General features: G+C 44.1%; 1 protein-coding gene across 6 annotated transcripts; it reads right to left on the reverse strand.

Annotated features, from left to right (window-relative positions):
- Positions 1-982: 982 nt before the first annotated feature.
- Positions 983-17,369, reverse strand: ALDH9A1 (aldehyde dehydrogenase 9 family member A1). Of its 6 annotated transcripts, none has more exons than XM_078603460.1 (13): positions 13,001-13,084; positions 12,236-12,351; positions 9,811-9,993; positions 9,572-9,720; positions 8,520-8,649; positions 7,557-7,691; positions 6,686-6,882; positions 5,064-5,204; positions 3,891-4,079; positions 3,689-3,776; positions 3,037-3,178; positions 2,106-2,218; positions 983-1,256 (listed from the first exon to the last, which is right to left on the reverse strand). In XM_078603460.1, the coding sequence occupies exons 3-13, from the start codon at positions 9,989-9,991 to the stop codon at positions 1,162-1,164; spliced, it is 1,560 nt and encodes a 519-aa protein (XP_078459586.1). In that variant the 5' UTR covers positions 9,992-9,993; positions 12,236-12,351; positions 13,001-13,084; the 3' UTR covers positions 983-1,161. The 6 variants fall into 6 exon arrangements, with proteins under 6 accessions (XP_078459586.1, XP_078459583.1, XP_078459581.1 ...); XM_078603457.1 differs by having other exon boundaries at positions 9,811-10,024; XM_078603455.1 differs by lacking the exons at positions 12,236-12,351; positions 13,001-13,084 and adding an exon at positions 17,268-17,369 and having other exon boundaries at positions 9,811-10,024.
- Positions 17,370-21,306: the final 3,937 nt, after the last annotated feature.

Genomic DNA, 21,306 nt, shown 5'->3' on the forward strand with positions numbered 1-21,306 from the left:
CAACGTTGCCTCTAGGATGTCCACGAATTCCAGCGTAAACACCTGGATCTGTCCATGGGACCTGTTGACTTTCCATGGTGTGGAAGTGGGAACTCGACATACAGTATAATGGTTTCCATTCTTTGCAGCAGTGAGCAATGGTGACTATACTGTGCTGATGGCCCCCAATTATAATGAAACCGGTCCACAGTTGTCCATCTCTGCATCACCACTGTTGCTGTCAATCAAGTTTATTTTGATGCTGACCTAAGACGAGGGGAGCACAATGCACCTCTTCAGGAAATGCTGATGGCGTGTGCATATACTGCACAGTGAGTTTTTTTACAGTGTTGTTTGAAACATGGCTTTATAGCTCTTGGCTTTCCACACAAACTCATGATGCGTTGCCGCAGAGCAGCGTGAAAAAATCAAATACAAACATAACTCTACTCTTTACGTGACGTCACTCCACTCTGCTCCACAACCCAAGGCATTGTGTCAAAACCTCCCAGTCTAGTTCCACTTAAAGAGAAGTCGCTCATCTGCAGCTACTTTTGATGTCTGTAACATCCACGGTTCAAATCAAGGCTCAAGGTGTCGTTATGCTTCTCTATGACTACCATGCCTCCTTTCTCCCCCCCCCCCCCCCACCTGGTAGGCTTCCACTTCAGTTCTTCCCCAAATATAAATGTCTTCAAGTTACGTGATTGTATCCCATTTCTACAGTTTTTTGAGATGTCACATTAGATGCTATATAAATCAAAAAAACATGTTCCTAAGTTCATGTCATCATCACGAGCCATGGTCAATCCACTGCTGCATGAAGGCCTCCCCATGCTATCACCACTTCTCATGATCCTGCAATGTGGCAAGAATTTTAGCCAAATCCATAAACAGAGACTTGGGTTTGTCCCTGTATGTAGCATGGTAGTAATCACAATTTAGTCACCTCTAAGTTATGAATAAACATACGCATTACAATCGAAAGTTCACTCGAGGGTCATTAACATTCCCAATAGCAGTGTTGCAACTGATTTTATTTTGCAATCTTTAAAACAGGATCATATGCAGAACAGTACGTTTATGAGAAAGCACAGACAAATGTCGACAATGACATTGATTGATTAAAATTTTAATTGTAAAGCTGCATGACTTTTTTTTTAAGAATCCGAGAAGTGAGTGTTACAGTGTGCATGTAACATCTCCCATCTCAACATACACAGTCTTGAGCTGAGTGTAATAGTCCACAGTGGCCATTCCATTCTCCCTTCCAAACCCTGGAGAGCACACAAAACTGTAATGAACATTTTATAAGAAAAGAACACATGGCGAAAGTCAACTGAGTTGAGAAGTTCGCTCGAGTGACAGTGATGTGACAGTGACAGGTAAAACAGTGATACAACGTTTGTTGCAGAGATTCACGCTTCAAACCCCAGCAGATGCCCTGCGAGTGTATGAACTGTAAAAAGTAATATTTAAAAAAACGTTTTTTTCAACACGCTTTTATGAAATGTACTAGTAATGGCAGAACTCCACGACTCCAGGAAGTGGCCCCGAAGCTTGCCATAATGAAAGGAACCGTGGCCAATTACAGCCAACGTCAGTTGAGCGTGGACAATTCGACCCAAGCCGAAGCATAACATATAAAAAAGAATGTTTAAAAAAATTGTTTTTATTTTTTTATGATAGAATATAGTATTGCCATCAGTATGACATAAGTATACCAAATTTGCAGTCGATACCACATTGGGAAGTGGGTTGAAAATTAGTTACAAGATTTGAGGATACAACAACAACAGACAGAGTTAGAAGAAAGCGTGTAAAATAGGCACCATTTGCTTCTCTAGGGGTGTTACAAATCCCACTACGTTGTTTGAAAAATAGGCAATGCTTTCCAGTGTCATGGTCCAAAACTTCAAAAGTGTATAAGTTACTCACAAATTGCTTATTTGGGAAACCACATTTCAGAATCGGCCCCTACTGGCAGACTAACGCTCACTTGCAGGCCGGTGCCGTATTCACCTTGCAGCTGCCACCAGGTGTCCTCTGCCAAAGGGCACCTCTAAATTGACTCATTGGAAGGGCATGGAATAAATGTTAAGCAATGATGACGATGCATTACGTACCAGACATCTTGTAGCCTCCAAAGGGCATCTCCATTAAGACAACGTTATAGTTGTTGATGTAGCAGGACCCAGCTTGCAGAGCAGCTATTACACGATGGGCTCTAGTCAGATCTCTGGGGATACAATGGAACAATAACCAGATATGACAAGCCAATACATGTTTGGCATCTTCAATTATTAAGGTAATGCAGGTGTGTATATATATATAAAACGAAATGTGCGTATGGAAGTAGGCAAATGGATGTGCACATTAAGTGCGCAACCTTTCACCCACGTAATTGGTTCGCAATTTTACAAATTTTTTCAAGGATTATTTGTATTTTGTTAAAGCAACTATACAGATTTTGGCAAAGCTATTTTGTAGGCTGTTTGGTATGTTTTGTAGCGATTGGTTTAGGGGTATTATAATTTTTGTGAAAAATAGAAGATGTGTCCTCAAACGGACAGCCAGAGACGGACATCCTGTATTTTACCATGCATTGGATTAATAAACCTTTTGGCTCCCTTAAAAGAGTCAGTTCCTACGCATCAGACTAATCTGGGAAAATAATACGGAAGAATATGTACATGAGCCATACTTTATATATTACTTGTATCAGCAGTGGCACATTGAAATTACTTAAATAACACGGACTTTTACCTACTGGAGTACGATTCAGTTGAATTTGGGACCTGTCAGTGCTGCCCTTGGTGTCCCTGGGGTCCGTAGTTGTTGTTGGTGCAGGGCCCTGGTCGCTTCATCCCGGGCTGTGCCGCCCCAGTGCTGTTCTCTCTCCTCTCTCCCGCATGGCCCCCCCCTTGCTCTGAGCTCCCATTCTCCCCAACCTCACTCTTCTACCCCCAAAATCAGGTTTCGATTTTTGTAAAGCACCTTGAGATGTGATTGCATTTAGATGCCGTATAAACTGAATTTGTTGGTGTTGTTCCTCACTTTGTGAAAACGCCGGCTGCCAATCCAAAGTCTGTCGCATTTGCCCTCTGCAACACCTCTTCCTCCGTGTCAAAGGCGAGGACGGCCATGACAGGTCCAAATATTTCCTCCCGCACGGCCTGCATGTCGTCCCTGCACTCCGCTGTCAGGCAAAAGTGCAGCCGTCGGTTGTTATTCAAGGCCACCGTGGATATGTTGGCGAGGTGCAGTTCCAAATGCAAAAATTCATACATTTATATAGGACCTGGTAGTGCATTTGTATGTAAACAATCAAGCAATTATTTTTTTATAAAAGCCAAGAAGCATATTATTTATTGAATAATGATATGTCTTTGGTTTCGCAGTAGAGTGAGCAAGCTTGAAATTTGAAGGCTGCGAGTTCAAATTCTAGTAGGGGGTTGGCATGGCCTATCATCCCTCCTCTGGTTTGAAAAAGATTAGTACCAGTTTGTGGGGAAGTCAAACGTGGTTGTTCTATGGAAAGACTCCCCTTAGCCAAAGGAATTTGGAATCTCCACCACTGCCTCAGGGCTGTAAACTATGACCAGTACAAATGAACTGGGGATTTTATTCTATCACGGAGTGAAAACACGTCACATCATGGAATCAATCTATGTAACTGTAAGCTTAAAGGTGTGGCCACATTACTTACCCAGAACACAGGGAGTCATGAAGAACCCTCCCTTAAGGCTGGGATCCTCAGGAACATATCTTTTGCCACCACAAACGAGCTTTGCTCCCTGTACAAATTACCACATACACACGACCTGGTTTTACAAAGACACTTCACCTTGTTTACCACACACGACGTGCTATGCGTTCATGATTTTATTGATGCTGTGAGCACACCCCACCTCCTGCACGGCCCTCTGCACGTAGCCCAGCACCCTGTCCAGGTGGCTCTGGCTGATGAGGGCTCCCATGGTGGTGCCGTCTTGCTGGGGGTCTCCGATGCGGATGGCGTTCACCCTGTCCAGCAATCGCTCCAGGAACCGCTCGCACACGGATCGCTGGACGAACACTCGTGTCGCATTGGAGCACACCTGCGCAGAGGCACACACCAGTGGCGTAGCTATCGAATGTGCAGGCGATGCAACTACATACATCGGGGCCCACGTGCCGGACAGGCCGAGGTGCCAGGCTGCAAAAGAGTGGGGAGATTGGACTGGGTGAGAAGGCCCATTTCATCTCTCCATCAGGGCTCATGTGAACCATGCTACACCACAGGTGCAAATGCCTATGATTCAGCGCTGAGGAGGAAAGCAGTGGTGGATAGCGTGGATGTATGAGACCGACCATCTGACATATCGCCGATGACTGCCCAACACAACACAATTATTCTGGTGGAACAAGCAGACTCCCCTCAGCTACCTTGGATGCCATGGAATGGCTTCGAAAATGAAATATACAATTGTAGCCTGTTGCTATTTTCAAATGCCATATGAAAGAATGAGACTCAAATCCGGCCAGGCTGTGTCATGTCCAGAAGATGGAGGTATAAAAATTTGCCAAACATCCTACTGAAGGAGCTTCTTAAAAATCGGGTCTAAAGAGTCAGCGAGGCTTTCCTGGAGTATGACATGGGGACACATGGAACTTTGAAATCTCATCTCAAAACTAATTAACTCATTATGTTCACTGAACTGATAACCACAACACTATTTTAGCACATTTAAAGAATGCAATATATTTTGCATATTGGAAACTACTGATCACTGAAAATATCATACACCATAACAATCATACGCAGTGTAGTTATCGGAAAATGTCCAATGGCTGTAGGTGCAATTGTATGTAAGTCAAACCAGCAGAGTACCCCTTGCCATCTCAGTGAAATGTGCAGTGACGAATAAAGGGTACATTTTTTGTTACGGCCAAGCTTGTTTTTGAGAGGTCTTCAGCTGCCAGTGATAATAAAAGGGCTTGTTGAGGTGTATGACGCTGGGGCTGAACTATATAAGGAGAGGTGGGTAAGGAGAGGAGGCATTCGCCTTCCCAGCGGGACCGCCAGGGCTGAGACGGCTCACCTGTCCCTGGCTGAGGAAGTTCCCCATGAGGGCTGCCTTGACCGCGTTGTCCAGGTCGCAGTCGCTGAAGACGATGAGGGGGGACTTTCCCCCGAGCTCCAGGGTCACGGGCTTTATCATTGGCGCTGTCTGTTGCAGCACCTACAGAAGAAGCATGTATATTGCATATATTAGCAGAGTACGTTTTTTGTTTGCATTCTGACCACAAGTATTGTGGTTAATGCAGAAATTATTCCTTGTAGAAGGTTTCAGTTTGGTTAACATCTGTTTGTTTTGTTGCCAGAAAAAAGGGGAAACCTCGATTTAAAGCTTTCATGACTGCAGGGATTCATCTTCTTGGTTCTTTCGGTAAAGTCACGTAGAATGGAAATAATAAAATAATAAAAATATAACATGATTAAATAATTGGAGAACAGGTCTGTCTTCTCGACAGACCTGTTCTCCACCTGAGGACGGCTGCTTGTGGCCGAAACGTCGTGAGAATAATTTTATTATGTTTTATTTTTATTATTTTATTATTTCCATTCTACGTGACTTTACCGAAAGAACCAAGAAGAAGGGGAAACCTATTCTCATATTTTGGTACTGGCAAAGAAGGTCCCATTATATTTTTGTTGTAGAAATTAACACGAGTTTGCGCAGTCGCTTGTCATCCAAGTGTGGTTGTCGTGGTTGCGCTGTGTTGAGAATTTCTTCTCTCAAGCTTTTGCCACGCGCTACTTGCTGGTGGTTGTCTTGGGCCCCAGAGAAGAAATGCTCAACATGCAGACTAACCTGAAAAATCGCACTTGAATCATGACCGTTGATTAGCCGGTTGACTTTAAGACACTTGTGATAAAGATTTAGATAGAAGCCTGATTGCACAGAGGCAGTAAATCAAAAAAATCTGGCTTTGCTAATATAGACGAATATAAAAATGCATCATTTAAATGATTATGCTCATGATGTACATGTAAAATAAAGCATGTGACAATGGATATTTACATTTCAAACAGAATATATGCAAATCGAATTCTCATGTTACATATAGGTTAAAGAGGATAACAAAACTGTACAGATGAGGCAAAAACCAGAAAATATTTAGAAGGTCATACAATTTTGATTTAAAAAATAACATTTGTTGAACAAATGTGACCCTAAAATTTGTTTAAATGAGGGTGAATTATCGCATGCAGACAAATTATTATTGGCAAAAAATAAAATGCTAAAGCAAGTTTAGCCTGAGTGTACACGAATGTACAAGTTCATGGTATGCAGGCCTCATTTCTCTATCAATAGTTTTCAGAACACTGCTAGGCTGACTTTAGGTAGGGATTTGTGGCATAAGGCACCACCACTGTTGTACAAGGTATGCTTATCCATAATAAACATTTTTTAAACTCTATAATATAAAGTACTGTCCTTAAGGACATCCAGTAGCCCTGAGCACTATTTCCACGTGTTTATCACACATAACGCGGGATGGATGCGACCTGCTAAAACAATTCCCGGAGCCACGTTCCGGACTGTTCCAGCTGGAATTAAGTGCTGATAAGAAAAGGCTCTTCCATGCACCTGGCTCATTCACTTGTAAATGTCCACAGAAGCACGCGCCTCTCCTGCCTGAGTGCTGGAGCCCTCACCTTGACGCCTGTGCCCACGCTGCCAGTGCAGGACACCTTGGCCACATCGTTATGGGAGCAAAGCAGCTGCCCGGTTTCCCCATCGCCCTGGACGATGTTAAAGAGGCCCGGTGGTAAACCGGCCTCGGTGTAAATCTCCGCCAAAGCCACGGCGGTCAGCGGAGTGAGGGGCGACGGCTTAAATACCATCGCATTGCCTGCACAAGGAAACACATGGTAGCATTCATTGCAAACGTTGATGCCATAAATTGCAACGAAGATTATAGCTTTGGGCTGAGGACGATGCTTTTTTGTTTGTGGTGTTGCATTGCATCATTTAGGTGGTCACTGGCTGAGCACATGCGTGGCGTTTATGTCCGACTGTAAATTTAATTGCTAAATATCTCAAGACAATTCCAAAGAAGCATTCATACTGATGATGAATACCAGGGGTGGAGAAACTGTTTTTCACTGAGGGGCAAATAGGAATCTCAAATGCCTTTGGCAGTCGACACATTAACACACACGCTCAATCACTTATGCTATTGCAGGTGGCCCTGACAGTAACATAAGTGACTAAGTGTGTTTCTAGAATTAAAAACAGTGTTGTTAGGTTGGCAATATTCCCCTCTACTACCCGATTAGTGCGACTAAGATCTCCGCAGTTACGGATACATATTGTTTGTTGGTAGTTTCTAAGTGGATTGGCAGGCCTCATATTGCCGCAGGCCAGATATAATGAAGTTGCGGGCCGGATACTGTCGGTTCCCCTCTGCTGGCATAGACCAGGCCATGGCCAGGTGATGGAGTTTCTGCTTTGGTATCTCCTTTGCAATTGCTCTCAACACTTCAATCTTGAATACAAGTGTGAGACAGGCAGGTGGCACGGTACCGCACGCCAGGGCTGGGGCAGACTTCCAGCAGGCGATCTGAAAGGGGAAGTTCCACGCTCCGATGCCCACACACACTCCCAACGGCTCGCGCCTCGAGTACATGAAGGAGCCGCCAGGGAGTTGAATGTGCTGTCCTGACGATGGGGGGAAGACAGCGCGCGGTGAGTTAGCGAGTCCTATTTCTGTGCATAGGCATCAAGACAATGAATGGGTCGTATTGGTCTGAGACGATTGTGAATGTATTCTCGAAATGAGGGGCTGCCAAAAATGCTTTTGAGGAGGCAGTTTTTAAAAAAGTGCACAAACTCACACTTCTCAACCACAAATGGGAATAATGTAAATGTAATTTGTACACGTACAGCCATTTTGTCAAACCAATGCTGGACAAGGGTTTCCCCACACCGTGTGGGTCATTCATGGGAATTTTTTTTTACCATACTTCACCACGCTGATCAGTGCATGTCGAAGGCAGCGAGCATAGATGTTGCAGCATAGAGGTAAAGTGCAACACTTGATTTCACTTTACTGCCCTCTGTTGTCCACAATGATTATCATGTGGTCTCTTAACTAAATCAGATTTTAAGTGATTGTAAGTTACGTAATATACTGCAATCCCATTTTTTCACTGCCTCTCATAAAATTAATGTGCATTTACACATGCTGCAAACTCATTTATCACCACAGCGCCTTATGGACTTACCAATATATTTGCATTATCAAAGGATGGAATTGTATTTTCTAAAGCAGCAATGTATAGAATTCACTCTCAAAACATTACAGTATAAATTGACTGGATATTTTTTTCTTCATCGTCAACGTTTTATGAGGCATTTACAATCATTCACGAGCCATTGTCGATGCAGCAAAAAAGTTCACACAACAGGCTCTGCTGGCTGGACGCCCACTTCTAACAGCCGAAGGCATCCCAAGAAGCCCCGGTGCCCACGGCCTGATTTCGGTACCGGCGATGGTGGGAGCGAGTCCCGCAAAGTACTCCAGGCACTGCCACCCCGAGTCCACATCCATTCGCGCCTCGTACACCGGCTTGCCCGTGTCCTTCACCTCCATCATGGCCAACTCCTCCCTCCTTTCCTGCGCAGCAAACAAAACGACCTTTCGACATCGCCCCTCCGCTTCACGACATGCCACCTTGGCTCAGAAGCCTCTTTGAAAAGCTCGCCCCTTTGAAAAAAGTACCAGTGGCGTTTCCAGGAAGAGACAAAGCCACCCGCTGTTCGGATGGGGTGAGAGGTTTCCCACATCTAAGAAGATTGGTTACGCAGCTTGTGGCTGCGACCAACGAACAAGAGCAGTGCTTGCCATTCGTTGTTAATTGCCTCGGTGTTATGTTAAACATTATTAAACTATGCGTGGGAGCATGTTTAGAGGCTGGAATTTGAATAATTCACCATTGCCAAACTTCTGCTGGCAGGCCTGCACAATGAGAACTACATGAAGCCTTGGCATTTGAAGTGCCCATTCGTTGTACAACACAAAGAGGAGTTAGAAATGGACAAGTGAAAATCCTTTATGTCTATTAAAGAGTGAATTCATGATGTGCATGCAAGTTATTTTAAAGGACTTGAGGAGCAAAGTAGTGAGCAGCTGAGGGCAGTGCGGCAAAACCCATTGTTGTACTGTACTTCCGCACTCCCACATCTATGCTCAGCTTCACCAACGTGCACTGATTGATGAAGTGTGCTCAAATAACCCTGTGGACCTGCACGGTGTGTGAAGGTCCTCATCGAGCAGTCGACTGAGCCGTGCCAGGACCGTACCGAGCCAGCCCAGAGCAGCTCAGGAGGCGCCAGGTTGCTTTTCCACTGCAGAACCCGTGCCGATGACATTTTATCCCCGCCCCTAGCCCTGCTTGGCCCCGAGCTAGATTCTGATGTCTTGTGATGGCAGCATTTAAGGGTTTGGTTGCGGTGCAGTACTTCAGGCAGCCAGCGGAAAACCACCTGCATTGCGAGATGCTCAGATGTGCCGGTATAAAAAAGGGTACGGGTCTCACCTTAATTATTGCAGATGCTCGCAGGAGAAATTGGCTGCGCTCCGAGCCTGAAAGGCCCCTCCAGGACCCCTCAAATGCTTCTCGGGCATCCTTCACGGCCGCCTGAACGTCTACTGCGCCAGATGCCTGGCCCCGGCAAAGTAGGCCACCTGTCAACACAAAGAGAACAGCACCTTCGGCGGTGGGCACTGAACAACAACATTTACGTGACTGAATGAGAAATGAGCGAGGCCACGAACCTGTAGCAGGATTGACGACGTCAAACTCCGGCCCACCGGTCGACTTATCAGGGATCGTCTGTCGGCCGTGCACGAAGTTGAGCTGTGCAGGTGAGTGAGCCGCTGCCGCCGCCGCTGCTGATGCTGCACAAGGGCTGTACAGGGAGCGTAGCCTGGCAGTAAGTGACCCTGAAGATGCCATCCCTGCACGCATGAGAGGCACGACACTCACCGCCTTCACACACAGCAGCACCAGCGGCAGGGGCACAAGCCAGGGGAACGGTTAGGCGTGCCACTCACAATTCGATCAATATGAGCCGGCTTCATGTTTGTGGAAATTATTTGGTGATTCTGCTGTTGCTGCTGCTTTGGCAGTGGTGTACAAGCACGATGGCCTTAAAAGAAAAATATATAGTCGGCGATGTTTCAGGCAATGGCCCTTCTCCATGACACATACGTGAACATTTATTTTTCCACCGCACATAAATAAAGTTTCGGGCACAGGTCCTTCTTCATAAATAAATAAATATTTCCATAAACTTATTTACGTGCTATGAAGAAGGACCTGTGCCTGAAACGTCACTTATTATATATTTTTGTGTAACTGACGAATGTTTTTGTTCTATATTCAGGGATTAAGCTGATTATAGTAATATGGTTTTACCCTTTCAACTTGGTGTTGGACCAAATGACGCCAAAAGGCATACAACTCAAAAACAGCGCACTATCAGAGTATTGAGAGCTCGGGGTAAGCATTTACACTATGAGACCTCCTTTACCAGTGGCAAAATATAGTAATAGGTTTTTACCCTTTCAAATGGTACAAAAACTGACACCTTTATACAAGGGATCATGTTTGCAATAGCCACAACACAAGCAGTCAAAATGCAAACAAAAATAAACAACTCTGATAATATGCACTGTCCTTGAAGTTGATTGGTCCACACCCGAGACAGCTTTTCTTAGAGTCTAGTCTCCATTGGTGTTGGACCAGATGACGCCAAAAGGTGTACAACTCAAAAACAGCGCACTATCAGAGTATTGAGAGCTCGGGGTAAGCATTTACACTGAGACCTCCTTTACCAGTGGCAAAATATAGTAATAGGTTTTTACCCTTTCAACTGGTACAAAAACTGACACCTTTATACAAGGGATCATGTTTGCAATAACCACAACACAAGCAGTCAAAATTCAAACAAAAAGAAACAATTCTGATATGCACTGTCCTTGAAAAGTTGATTGGTCAACACCCGAGACAGCTTTTCTTAGAGCCTAGTCTCCATTGGTGTTGGACCAGATGACGCCAGCTGCATTTTGACTGCTTGTGTTGTCGTGCCTCTCATGTACCAGTTGAAAGGGTAAAAACCTATTACTATATTTTGCCACTGGTAAAGGAGGTCTCATAGTATAAATGCTTACCCCGAGCTCTCAATACTCTGATAGTGCGCTGATTTTGAGTCGTACGCCTTTTGGCGTCATCTGGTCCAACACCAATGGAGACTAGGCTCTAAGAAAAGCTGTCTCGGGTGTGGACCAATCAACTTCAAGGACAGTTGCATATCATTATCAGAGTTGTTTCTTTTTGTTTGCATTTTGACTGCTTATGTTGTGGTTATTGCAAACATGATCTCTTGTATAAAGGTGTCAGTTTTTGTACCAGTTGAAAGGGTAAAAACCTATCACTATATTTTGTCACTGGTAAAGGAGGTCTCATAGTGTAAGCTGATTATATTTATTGATTTAAAGCGTAGTGGCGTGTGTGGGGAGAGCGGTGGCGCAGTGGTTAGCACACTACACAACGAACCCGGCTCTCTCTCAAGTTACGATTCCCGCTCACGGCCAACATCGAGTGACGAAAATCTGAACCCGTCGCGGGACTCCCCCTTGGTCGACTCAGCCTTAAAACGCGTACCCCGTGCGGCGCGCACACATTAGCACCGGGGAGACAAAGGCGGCCGGGCGTGGTTGTTGCTAGCCACCCATGAAACCCCTCGTGCACCGTAGCCGGCCCACACCGCTGCTGCTCGCTGAAACACCAAGGGATTACGACCTTTGTCGTTGCAACAACGTAACACGACGCACTTTAATGACAGACCCGTTCTTTTGTGTTAATCTTCGAGCCGTGCGGATCGCTGTGTTGTTATTTGACCATATTTTAGAGAGAGAGGAGAGTACGGTACAATGTGTGTGCATCTTCTTGGTTCTTTCGGTAAAGTCACGTAGAATTGAAATAATAAAAAGAAAACGTAATAAATTAATTATTTTATTACGTTTCATAATTATTTCATTGCTTTATTTTTGTTATTTTATTATTTCAATTCTACGTGACTTTACCGAAAGAACCAAGAAGATGTATCCCTGCAGTCACGAAAGCTTTAAATCGAAATTTAACGTGTGCAGTTATTTCACGGGCACACGACATGGTCGATAAAGTGACAGTACTCACAACGACGTGCTTTGGCAGCAGGGGTCGGTTGGCTTGAGATCTCAGCAGTGAATTGTGCTGGGGCAACAGCAACGATTGGAGCTATTCCGATGTTGCCTTACTTATGATGGCTCTTTCTTTGTGAAGACAACAACAACACAGAGAGACCACGATAATTTGGCTGTCAAACCCCCTGCCGCAGTGAATTATAAGGCCTCAATTGTGAGGCCTTGTTCAAGTTTATGTATTTGGTATAGCCCTGTGAGCCATTTGGCTCTTGAATCGGGTGCAACCGCAACAAACATGAACAAGAAAACATCTTAAAGTGACTTTGTGCAAACAGAAAATCCAAGAAAAGACAGCAAAATATTGCACAAAAAACACCGTACACCAACGCCGTGTGCAAAAATCCCAGTGGGATTGCAAGTCAAACAACAACCACAAGACAACTTAGATTAAAGCCATCAGTCTAACTCTGTACTACAACAAAAAAACGTGGCCAAAACAAAAAACTTCTCGAAATCACCAAAATAAAGCCATGAAAGCGATGAAACAGCGATCATAGGAACTGTGACCGAATTTTCACAATGAACGACGTGAACAACATATACCACCAAACCCTGCAGCTATAGCGGGCTGCATGAGTCACTTAATATTCACAACCCTCAGCGAACTTTAAGTTATTAAATCTGCCCTAACAGGGCAACAGAGATTGTTATTATTTATATTGCCAGCTTGTTTGCAAGTAATTGGACGGAAAATGAAATATTAGAGATGGACATTTACGTTTCCTCGTGAGATTCAGCCGCTCATGATTATTCATGAGGTGGGAGGGGCCTCTTTGGCAGTGACGTCACGTACGGATGTTGCACTGAGCCGCGTAGATTTTTTTTTTACCGTCACTTTCTGTAAAGAAACGTCTGCGTAGATTTATTAATTTATTTGAATAACTTTCAATAAATAAACGTCAAATTTAAAGCGAATTTGCGTAAACTTTTTTTATTTCCGCTCGACCTTCTACGGGAGTGTGAAAATCAACCCGCTCATGAATATTAATGAAGGGGTGGGCCTCATGTGGAGTGACGTCACGCGAGGGGAGTGGACCTCACGTGGAGTGACGTCACGCGGGGGGTGGGCCTAATGTGGAGTGTCGTCACGCGAGGGGGGTGGGCCTCATGTGGAGTGACGTCACGCGGGGGGGGTGGGCCTCACGTGGAGTGACGTCACGCGCGGGACACACATTCCCGGCTCCCAGCTCACTCCCGCTCGCTCCGCCACCGACAACCCCGAACCTCTTCCGGCCCCCGCCCTCAACCCCTTCCGGCGTGGCCCCCGCTCTCTCTTCCGGCCCCCGCCCTTCCCTTCGCTGCGCCCCTCCCACCCTGAACACGTGGAGGGGCTCCACACACATCCAGTAGCCCCCCCCCCCCCTTAGCTGGTGTTGCTTCCCTACAGCGATATATTATACTGGTAGGAACCTCCTGGTTACACCAGCCCACAGGGGATTATTGTGTCCGTCCGTCTTGCATCCAAAAATGGGAGGGGTGGGGCTGGGTGGAGAGAGGAGGGTGGGGAGGGGCTGGGTGGGGAGGGGCTGGGTGGGGAGGGCTGGTCACCCCGTGATGCCCTTATAAAACTCAACGTTTAACCTACTCACGTCGGCTTGTGCCCGCCCTCACAGTCGGGCATATTTGCGGAATACACCACGCCGCCGTTGACCCTGGCCATTGACCGAGCAACCCAACGTTCCTACCAGCTCCCTCCGCAGGAATGTGTTTTATGATGCTACATCAGTACTGTTTGCGACCTTCGGCCAGGAAAATCACGAAAAGAATTGCACACGAACAACGCATTCATGCAAGCACCCGATGCTCCGTTTTGAAGTTTCAAAATGAAACATCTTTGAATTGTATTGTTTTAGATACAGTAATTGTATTTCTTCATTAAAAGCTTATATCATTTTACATCTGGAAGACTTCATTGAAAACGACATTTCGTGTGAATTTTCTCTCGTCGTTAAGTAGATGGCCTTGCTGGTGGTTTGGTTTGATGCGGACTTTCACCTGTTTGGGATTGCGGGATCGAGATAAGGTGACACAGAGCTGCTGGCCGTGTGAGAAGACCGCCGTCTGCAGATCGATCCCAAAGGGATCGAACGTCTGTCCCTGCGTCTCCGTCGTCCATGCAGGGGGCGCGTAGGTTTGCAGCGCCCCCTGCATGAAAACGACGGAAAGTGCAGCGTTCATCACAGATAGATAAAGTTGTTGTGCGCTTATATAAGAGTATTTGTTTATTTTGCTGCTATCAATTTCCACGTGGTTGAACCACGTTGTATTTGTGACCAGGTCACTTCTCAAAAAGAAGCTATTAGTTCAGTTGTATCTTGACTTAAAGCTTTCGTGACTATAGGAATTCATATTCTTGGGTCTTTCGGTAAAGTCACATAGATAGGGTCTAAGAAAATATTATTGAAAAAATATAAAGTATTGTTGTTTTTTGTTATTTTCTTTGAACCTATCTACGTGACTTTACCGAAAGATCCAAGAATATAGCTGTTTTCTTCACCTGGTAATATAACACAATTGTAATTTTATTTGTATATATTTGCACTCCGAACATGTTTTTGGTATATTTAATTGTTGTAATTTTCTGACTGGACATATGTGGAAAAGAGCTTTATAGCTCATCGGATTCCTCCAGTATAAATAATTATTCTGATTCTTGATGATGTTATTACGGCTGCAGCACACTAGGTGACGTTATTTTCGTGGCTCAGAACGCAGACCCAGCGTAACATGACTTTTTCTTAATCATCACCGCAAACCATGCTCATTCCACTGCTGGTATGAAGTCCTCCCAAAGCTATTGCCACCTCTCAAGATGAACTTTCTTACTACGGTTGAAACTCTCTTTATCCGCGGACACTATTACCCCCCCCCCCCCGCAAGTCGTATTGTTTGTGGCCACAACAGAGTTGGCTAAAAATGCTTTAACCCAAAGAATGCAGTATTTTTCCTATTTTTTGTGGGATTGACCCAGAAGTGGTGGCACATTCATGCCAGTACTGCACTGTGTCCGCGTTTCACTGCAGATGAGTGAGTCAGAAGCTGTCTCCTGGAAGCACGATAGTCGTACTGTTATCCACGTGATTTTTGTGGATAAAAGGAGTCATCTTGAAGGGGTGTTAAAGTGGTCCTATTGTCCAGAATTATCTGCTGAAATCTGTACGGATATGGGGAGTTAATCTCGTGGAAAGAAGCGTACAATAGGAACTACAAATATAACCCAAACCCCCATATTGAGTGTGAATAAGAAGAGTATATCTCTACTGTGTGAAAGATGTGATTTGTATGCTGATTTAGAGCCATTGCCTGAAACATCACCAATTGCACACGTGTTATTTTCTTTTTAAGGCAGTGTTTTCGACAAATGAACGTGTTGGGTTATATTCTTAGGTTTTTTCGGTAAAGTCACGTAGGTAAAACATCAAAATTAATGAAAATAAAATAAAATAAAACAAAAATCACGACGTTTCGGAGGCAACACAAGTCTCCGTCATCAGGTGGGACCGTCACAGCCGAATTAGCTGATTGATGCTTGATGCAGCTAATTCGGCTGTGACGGTCCCACCTGATGACGGAGACTTGTGTTGCCTCCGAAACGTCGTGATTTTTGTTTTATTTTATTTTATTTTCATTAATTTTGATGTTTTACCTACGTGACTTTACCGAAAAAACCTAAGAATATGAATCCTTGCAGTCACGAAAGCTTCAAATCTAGTGTTGGGTTATTTTATGTTCCTTGTCATGGTGCACCGCTGTCAACGGCATCACCAAATAATTTGTATTAAATATGCGATTTTTGTTTTGGTTTTCAGTGACCTGCAGAAGGACATAGCTACGACATGAGCTCACAGTGAATGGTGATCGCCAAGTGGTCAGTGACCCTTTATTGTGTTTAAATAATAATCGATCATCTACGGCTTTGATCCACTGCTACAATAAACACCTCCTCAGTCCTCACACAAGTGCATACAGCTACCAATACAATTTCCAGAGTTGTGTTAGCATTGGCCAACAAAAGCACACAATTCTAGATTTGAAGTTTTCGTGACTGCAAGGATTCATACTCTTTGGTTTTTTTGGTAAAGTCACGTCGGTAAAAAAACAATGAAAAAAAACAACTAAATTAAATAACGACGTTTCGGAGGCAACACAAGCTTCCATATTCAGGTGGAACCGTTACAGCCAAATTCACAAATTCACTCCGAAACGTGATTTTATGTAGTTGTTTTTTCATGTTTTCTCATTTTTTCACAGTGAATTTGGCTGTAACGGTTCCACCTGAAGATGGTAGCTTGTGTTGCCTCCGAAACGTCGTGATTTAATTTAGTTGTTTATTTATCTATTTTTTACCTACGTGACTTTACTGAAAAAGCACACAAGCAGGGAAAGCTTTTGCCATAGTTATAGTTAACGAGCGCTGCCATTTATCTCAATTGGCCACTGTCTTCTCTGCTGTAATGCTAATGGCCATTATTGCACAGAGTTGAAACAAACAAGAAACATCTCCATTGTTCAAACTTCTTGCAGGAGTTGTCAAGAAGCACACATCACATCAACAGTTATCCAGTGCAATTGTTTACAGCCCCATTTGTCAATCTATTTCTGGATGAAGGCCTCCGCATCTCGTGTCGTCCGTGGGGATTGTTTGACCATACTTCACCACGCTGGTTAGTGTGGGTTGGTGAAGGGGGAAGAAGAAGCCAGGAGCTTTTTCAGATATCACTCGTCACATTATTTGTGAACCACTGTGCTTTAAAACATCAAGGATGATGATGATGATGATAACCTACAAACCTAGCACGTTTCATATATCCGCCTTCCATCCGAATGCATTTCTACTTTCTCATTTGAACATTGAACTCAGAAACAATCACTTTCCCGTTTCCTTACACCACAAGTCAAACACAAATCCCCTCTGTCCTTTCCTGAGAGTTTAAAATCCTTAAAGCAACACATTTTTTACGTACAAAGAGGATAGATAACTTTACCTTTAGGTGCTGAAACAGGAGGCAGCTGTTCATAGCTTGAAAAGCTACTTTAATATAAACTCTTGTTGTGTGTCAGCTCTATGCAGCCCAGCACCGAGTGTGTACAAATGGTTAATGAGTAATACATTTGTGTTGATAAAATATCAAAGTTCAGGTGGATTTTTTTCCAGACTAAGCATGTTTAAGGCAGTGCCCAAAGCGAGGTGATGTGTAACCATGTATGTGTCCGGGAAATGATCACCAGACAGCGCAGACACTACCCAGGCAGCTTTTGCACGGGAGTTGGCCTGAAATCATCATATTTATTTCTGATAATTTTTGACCACATAAGGGTTCTAAAATATTTCAACTATTCTATCAAAAATGAAAATTAGAAATCACTCCAATATAACAATCCTGACCAAATAACCACGAAAGTGGCCAATCTTTCGTACTTCTGATTAGCACGGTAGGCTGTACGTACGGTGTGAGAGAAGTTCAACATACATAGAATGTTGTTAGATTTCAGAAACCTATCAGGATTGAGCCTGGCTAGTACAGTGCTTGCATGAGTGACTGCCTGTGAACACGAGGTGTTTGTAAGCATGGACTGCAAGATGGGCCGGAGATGGCAGCACAGCAATGGATTATAGAATATATATTTGCGGGGCTTTGAGGCTTAATTCTTGTATGTGTGGGTTTTCTCCGGTTACTCTAGTTTCTCCCACATACCAAACACTCATTAATGGAATTTGACAAATATCCAAATGCAGCACCGTCCTAAATTGGAGTCTAGAGATTCAATGAGAGTTTCCTGTGTACAGGGCATTAAAAAATATATATAATTACTTTTCTCTGCCAACATTTTCTGCCAGCTTGCTACACAACAGCTGTTCTAACACTCCAGAAAAAGGGTGTATTTATTTTTAACTTTAACTTATTTTTGGACACAAGGTACGCTAGCTGGGTCAACTACCGCAACAGATATAGCAGGAAGTGTCAGCATGGCCATGCAACAGCAGCCAAAACCCTTTAGCGCCGCACAACTCAGAACATATTTTAAGCAGCAATCTGCCAGCCAAGCTCCTTGCACTAATTTTGCGATGTATGTTTTTCGAATACATCCAGTGGCCGAAATGGCAATGTAGAAGCCCCGATATAAAACCTCTTATTGCTGCAGCAGCCCATGTCAACTGCTGCTCCCCCTCTACGTATTTTTGCACACAGCGTTGTTGTACGGTGCCTTTTCTGCAATATTTTGCTGTCTTTTCTTAGATTTTCTGTTTGCACATAGTCACATAGTCACTTTAAGGTGTTTTCTTATTCATGTTTTTTGTTTGTTGCGGTTGCACCCGATTCAAGAGCCGAATGGCTCACAGGGCTATACCAAATAAATGAAACTGAAAACTGAAACTACGGAAACATTGCACTGTAGTACAGACATGGGAACCGTTCTGCAAAGTGCCGGTGTAGATGTTTGGTATTCTGAGAAGTGCCGGTATGGAATACCATCATATACCAGCTCATTTTGACCACTGAATAAATATATCCCAACCAAAGGATTACATTACGTAGTCACTACTCATTAACTAGTTTTTTTTCTCCCAAACACACAGAGCGATCCATTTATAGACATCCCACTCATAAATAATAGGGAGAAATTCAGTTTAACACGTAGGCTTTCGCGACCAATATTATTCATAATCAACGTTTTGGGGTTTAGATCGCGTTATTTATAAATGTGTCGTAACCCTCCACCACCCGACACGGCCAATCAGTAAAAATGTGTCACGTTGACAAAAGACAAATTAGTTCACTGCTTTAGCCCACCGGTGTGTTGAAGCGCGAAACCACAACATTTACAATTTGAGTACGACGTTTCGCTGGTAATTGCATCCAGCATCATCGGGCAATTCGCCAGACACAGCAGAGCCTCACCATTCTGGCGAATTGCCCGATGATGCTGGATGCAATTACCAGCGAAACGTCGTACTCAAATTGTAAATGTTGTGGTTTCGCGCTTCAACACACCGGTGGGCTAAAGCAGTGAACTAATTTGTCTTTTGTCAACGTGACACATTTTTACTGATTGGCCGTGTCGGGTGGTGGAGGGTTACGACACATTTATAAATAACGCGATCTAAACCCAAAAACGTTGATTAGGGAGAAATTCACCGACGTTTCGCTCGATGGGCTGGGGAGCTTCTTCGGGAATTGAAAGTGTGTTTCTGAAGAAACCGCCGGCACGTGGAGCGAAACGCCGGACATCACGCCAGCACACGCAACACGAAAACACATCGCAAAGCTATACATTACAGCACAACCGTGAAAACCTATGAAGTAGTCCCATAAGTGCTATTGAATGGTGGGACCTGGAGTGTCGTTGCTTTTTAAATCTTTTATATTAAGTTCACTTGCTTGCTTGCTTGCGCGCTTACGACCGTGCAAATCTTTCGGTCGTTTTTTAACCCACTTCCCGTGATCCAATCGAGCTGGAATTTTGCACACAGACTCGTTGTGCGTGACAATTTATTTTCGTGTAATTTTTTTTCCAAAATTTGCCACTTTTTAGGGGGGGGGGGAAATGTCATATTTAATTTAAAATACCAATGTGATAAAAATGAAACTCTTACTCAAGAAAAACAGAAATGAATAATAAAATAAAACCGATGCCACGCATATAAAGGATTTATAGTGAAAAACTTTGTTTTTACGGGTTAATTTTTTCCAATACTGCAGTGGGTCGTCTCCACTCAATGTTCCGTTGTGGTGGGGTCTGTTCAGGCGCACCTCTCCCTGTGCCACTGAACAAATTGTCCTCACGTCATTTGACTTATAAGTAGTATTTCCGTCGTCATTCTTCATTCCACTCCGCCTATAACGTCAGAACAGGTATGCAAGTGTTTATTTAAGCACTGCCAGGCATGACCGCGAGCAAGGTACACATCAAGAATGTTTTTTTTTCCGATAAATATTAAATTCACTGCAATATCAACTTGGTTGAGAGGGGGCGGGGACGAAGGCGAAGTTGTTTGTCCACTCGGCAATGAACCTGGTGGCCGGAGGTTTAATTCCAGCTCACGGCATGTGACGAGTGAGATGGTAACATGTCCTGCCTCATGAACTCCGGTCATCCTCGCAGTGGCTTTTGGCTGGCCACCGAACAAAGACGGTCACTGCATCGCACGCTTTCGGATGTGCTTCTACGGCCGTCTGGAACGCTTTTCCTTCCAATATTAGGAAGCCACTGGAGCTATGCACTTTAAATAATCTCGATTAAAAACTCAATTCTTAAAAATGTGTGTATAGTTTGGTGTCCTTCTTCCACACCTCTGATTAGCGCGGTTGGCTATGTACGGTACGAAAGAAGTTCAACATACAGGGACTCCTCTATTTAGGCAATTCGACTTACGTACTTTCAGAGATACGAACAAACCTGTCTGTATGTCCAATTGCCTGTTCAACCGCCGTGCAATAGATGGCGGTGGTGGCATCTACATCTGCAGAACGTGAAGAACCAGTGGCATCTACATCTACAGGAGATTATGCAACTTTTGAAGCCATTCCCCGTGTTTAGTGTACACGCCGTGCAACATGTTTGGAATCGACAGGAGTAAAGTTGGACTGACAAACAAATAGACGGACGAACATACTTCTGGAACCTAACTTGTTCGTAAGTAGAGGAGTCCCTGTACATACGTACATACATTCCCATTTATCCCCCCTTCACATTCCCACCGTGACCAGCTTGGTGAAGTATGGTGGGGGAAAAAAACCTCACAACCGACACCGCTTGGAGAGGCCTTCATCCAGTATTAGATTCACAAAGAGATGAAAATTATTATTTGGTGAAGAATGGTCAAACTATCCTCCTGACTGACATAGAATTGAGATGCCTTTGCCCAACAGTTGATTAACAAAGGTACGTAAATAAAGAAGCATACATTACATTTTACGTCTCGAAAATTGGATGATGTTTTGGCCTTGATCCAAAAAGTAGTTGTGCGTTCCTGACAATGGCCTTGAAGTGGGAGGGAAAAATGTGTTTTGCATCACTGCC

The sequence above is a fragment of the Lampetra planeri genome, chromosome 20 (genome assembly GCF_965212315.1).
Source record: "Lampetra planeri chromosome 20, kcLamPlan1.2.h2, whole genome shotgun sequence".
NCBI lineage: Eukaryota > Metazoa > Chordata > Hyperoartia > Petromyzontiformes > Petromyzontidae > Lampetra > Lampetra planeri.

Coding starts and splice junctions, on each gene's coding strand:
- ALDH9A1 (XM_078603455.1), bottom strand. CDS start 17,300: ATGAACAGCTGCCTCCTGTTTCAGCACCTAAAG. Junction 9,721..9,810: donor CGTCGTCAATCCTGCTACAG/GTTCGTGGCCTC, acceptor TTGTGTTGACAG/GTGGCCTACTTTGCCGGGGC. Junction 2,219..3,036: donor GCAGCCGGCGTTTTCACAAA/GTGAGGAACAAC, acceptor TTGTATCCCCAG/AGATCTGACTAGAGCCCATC.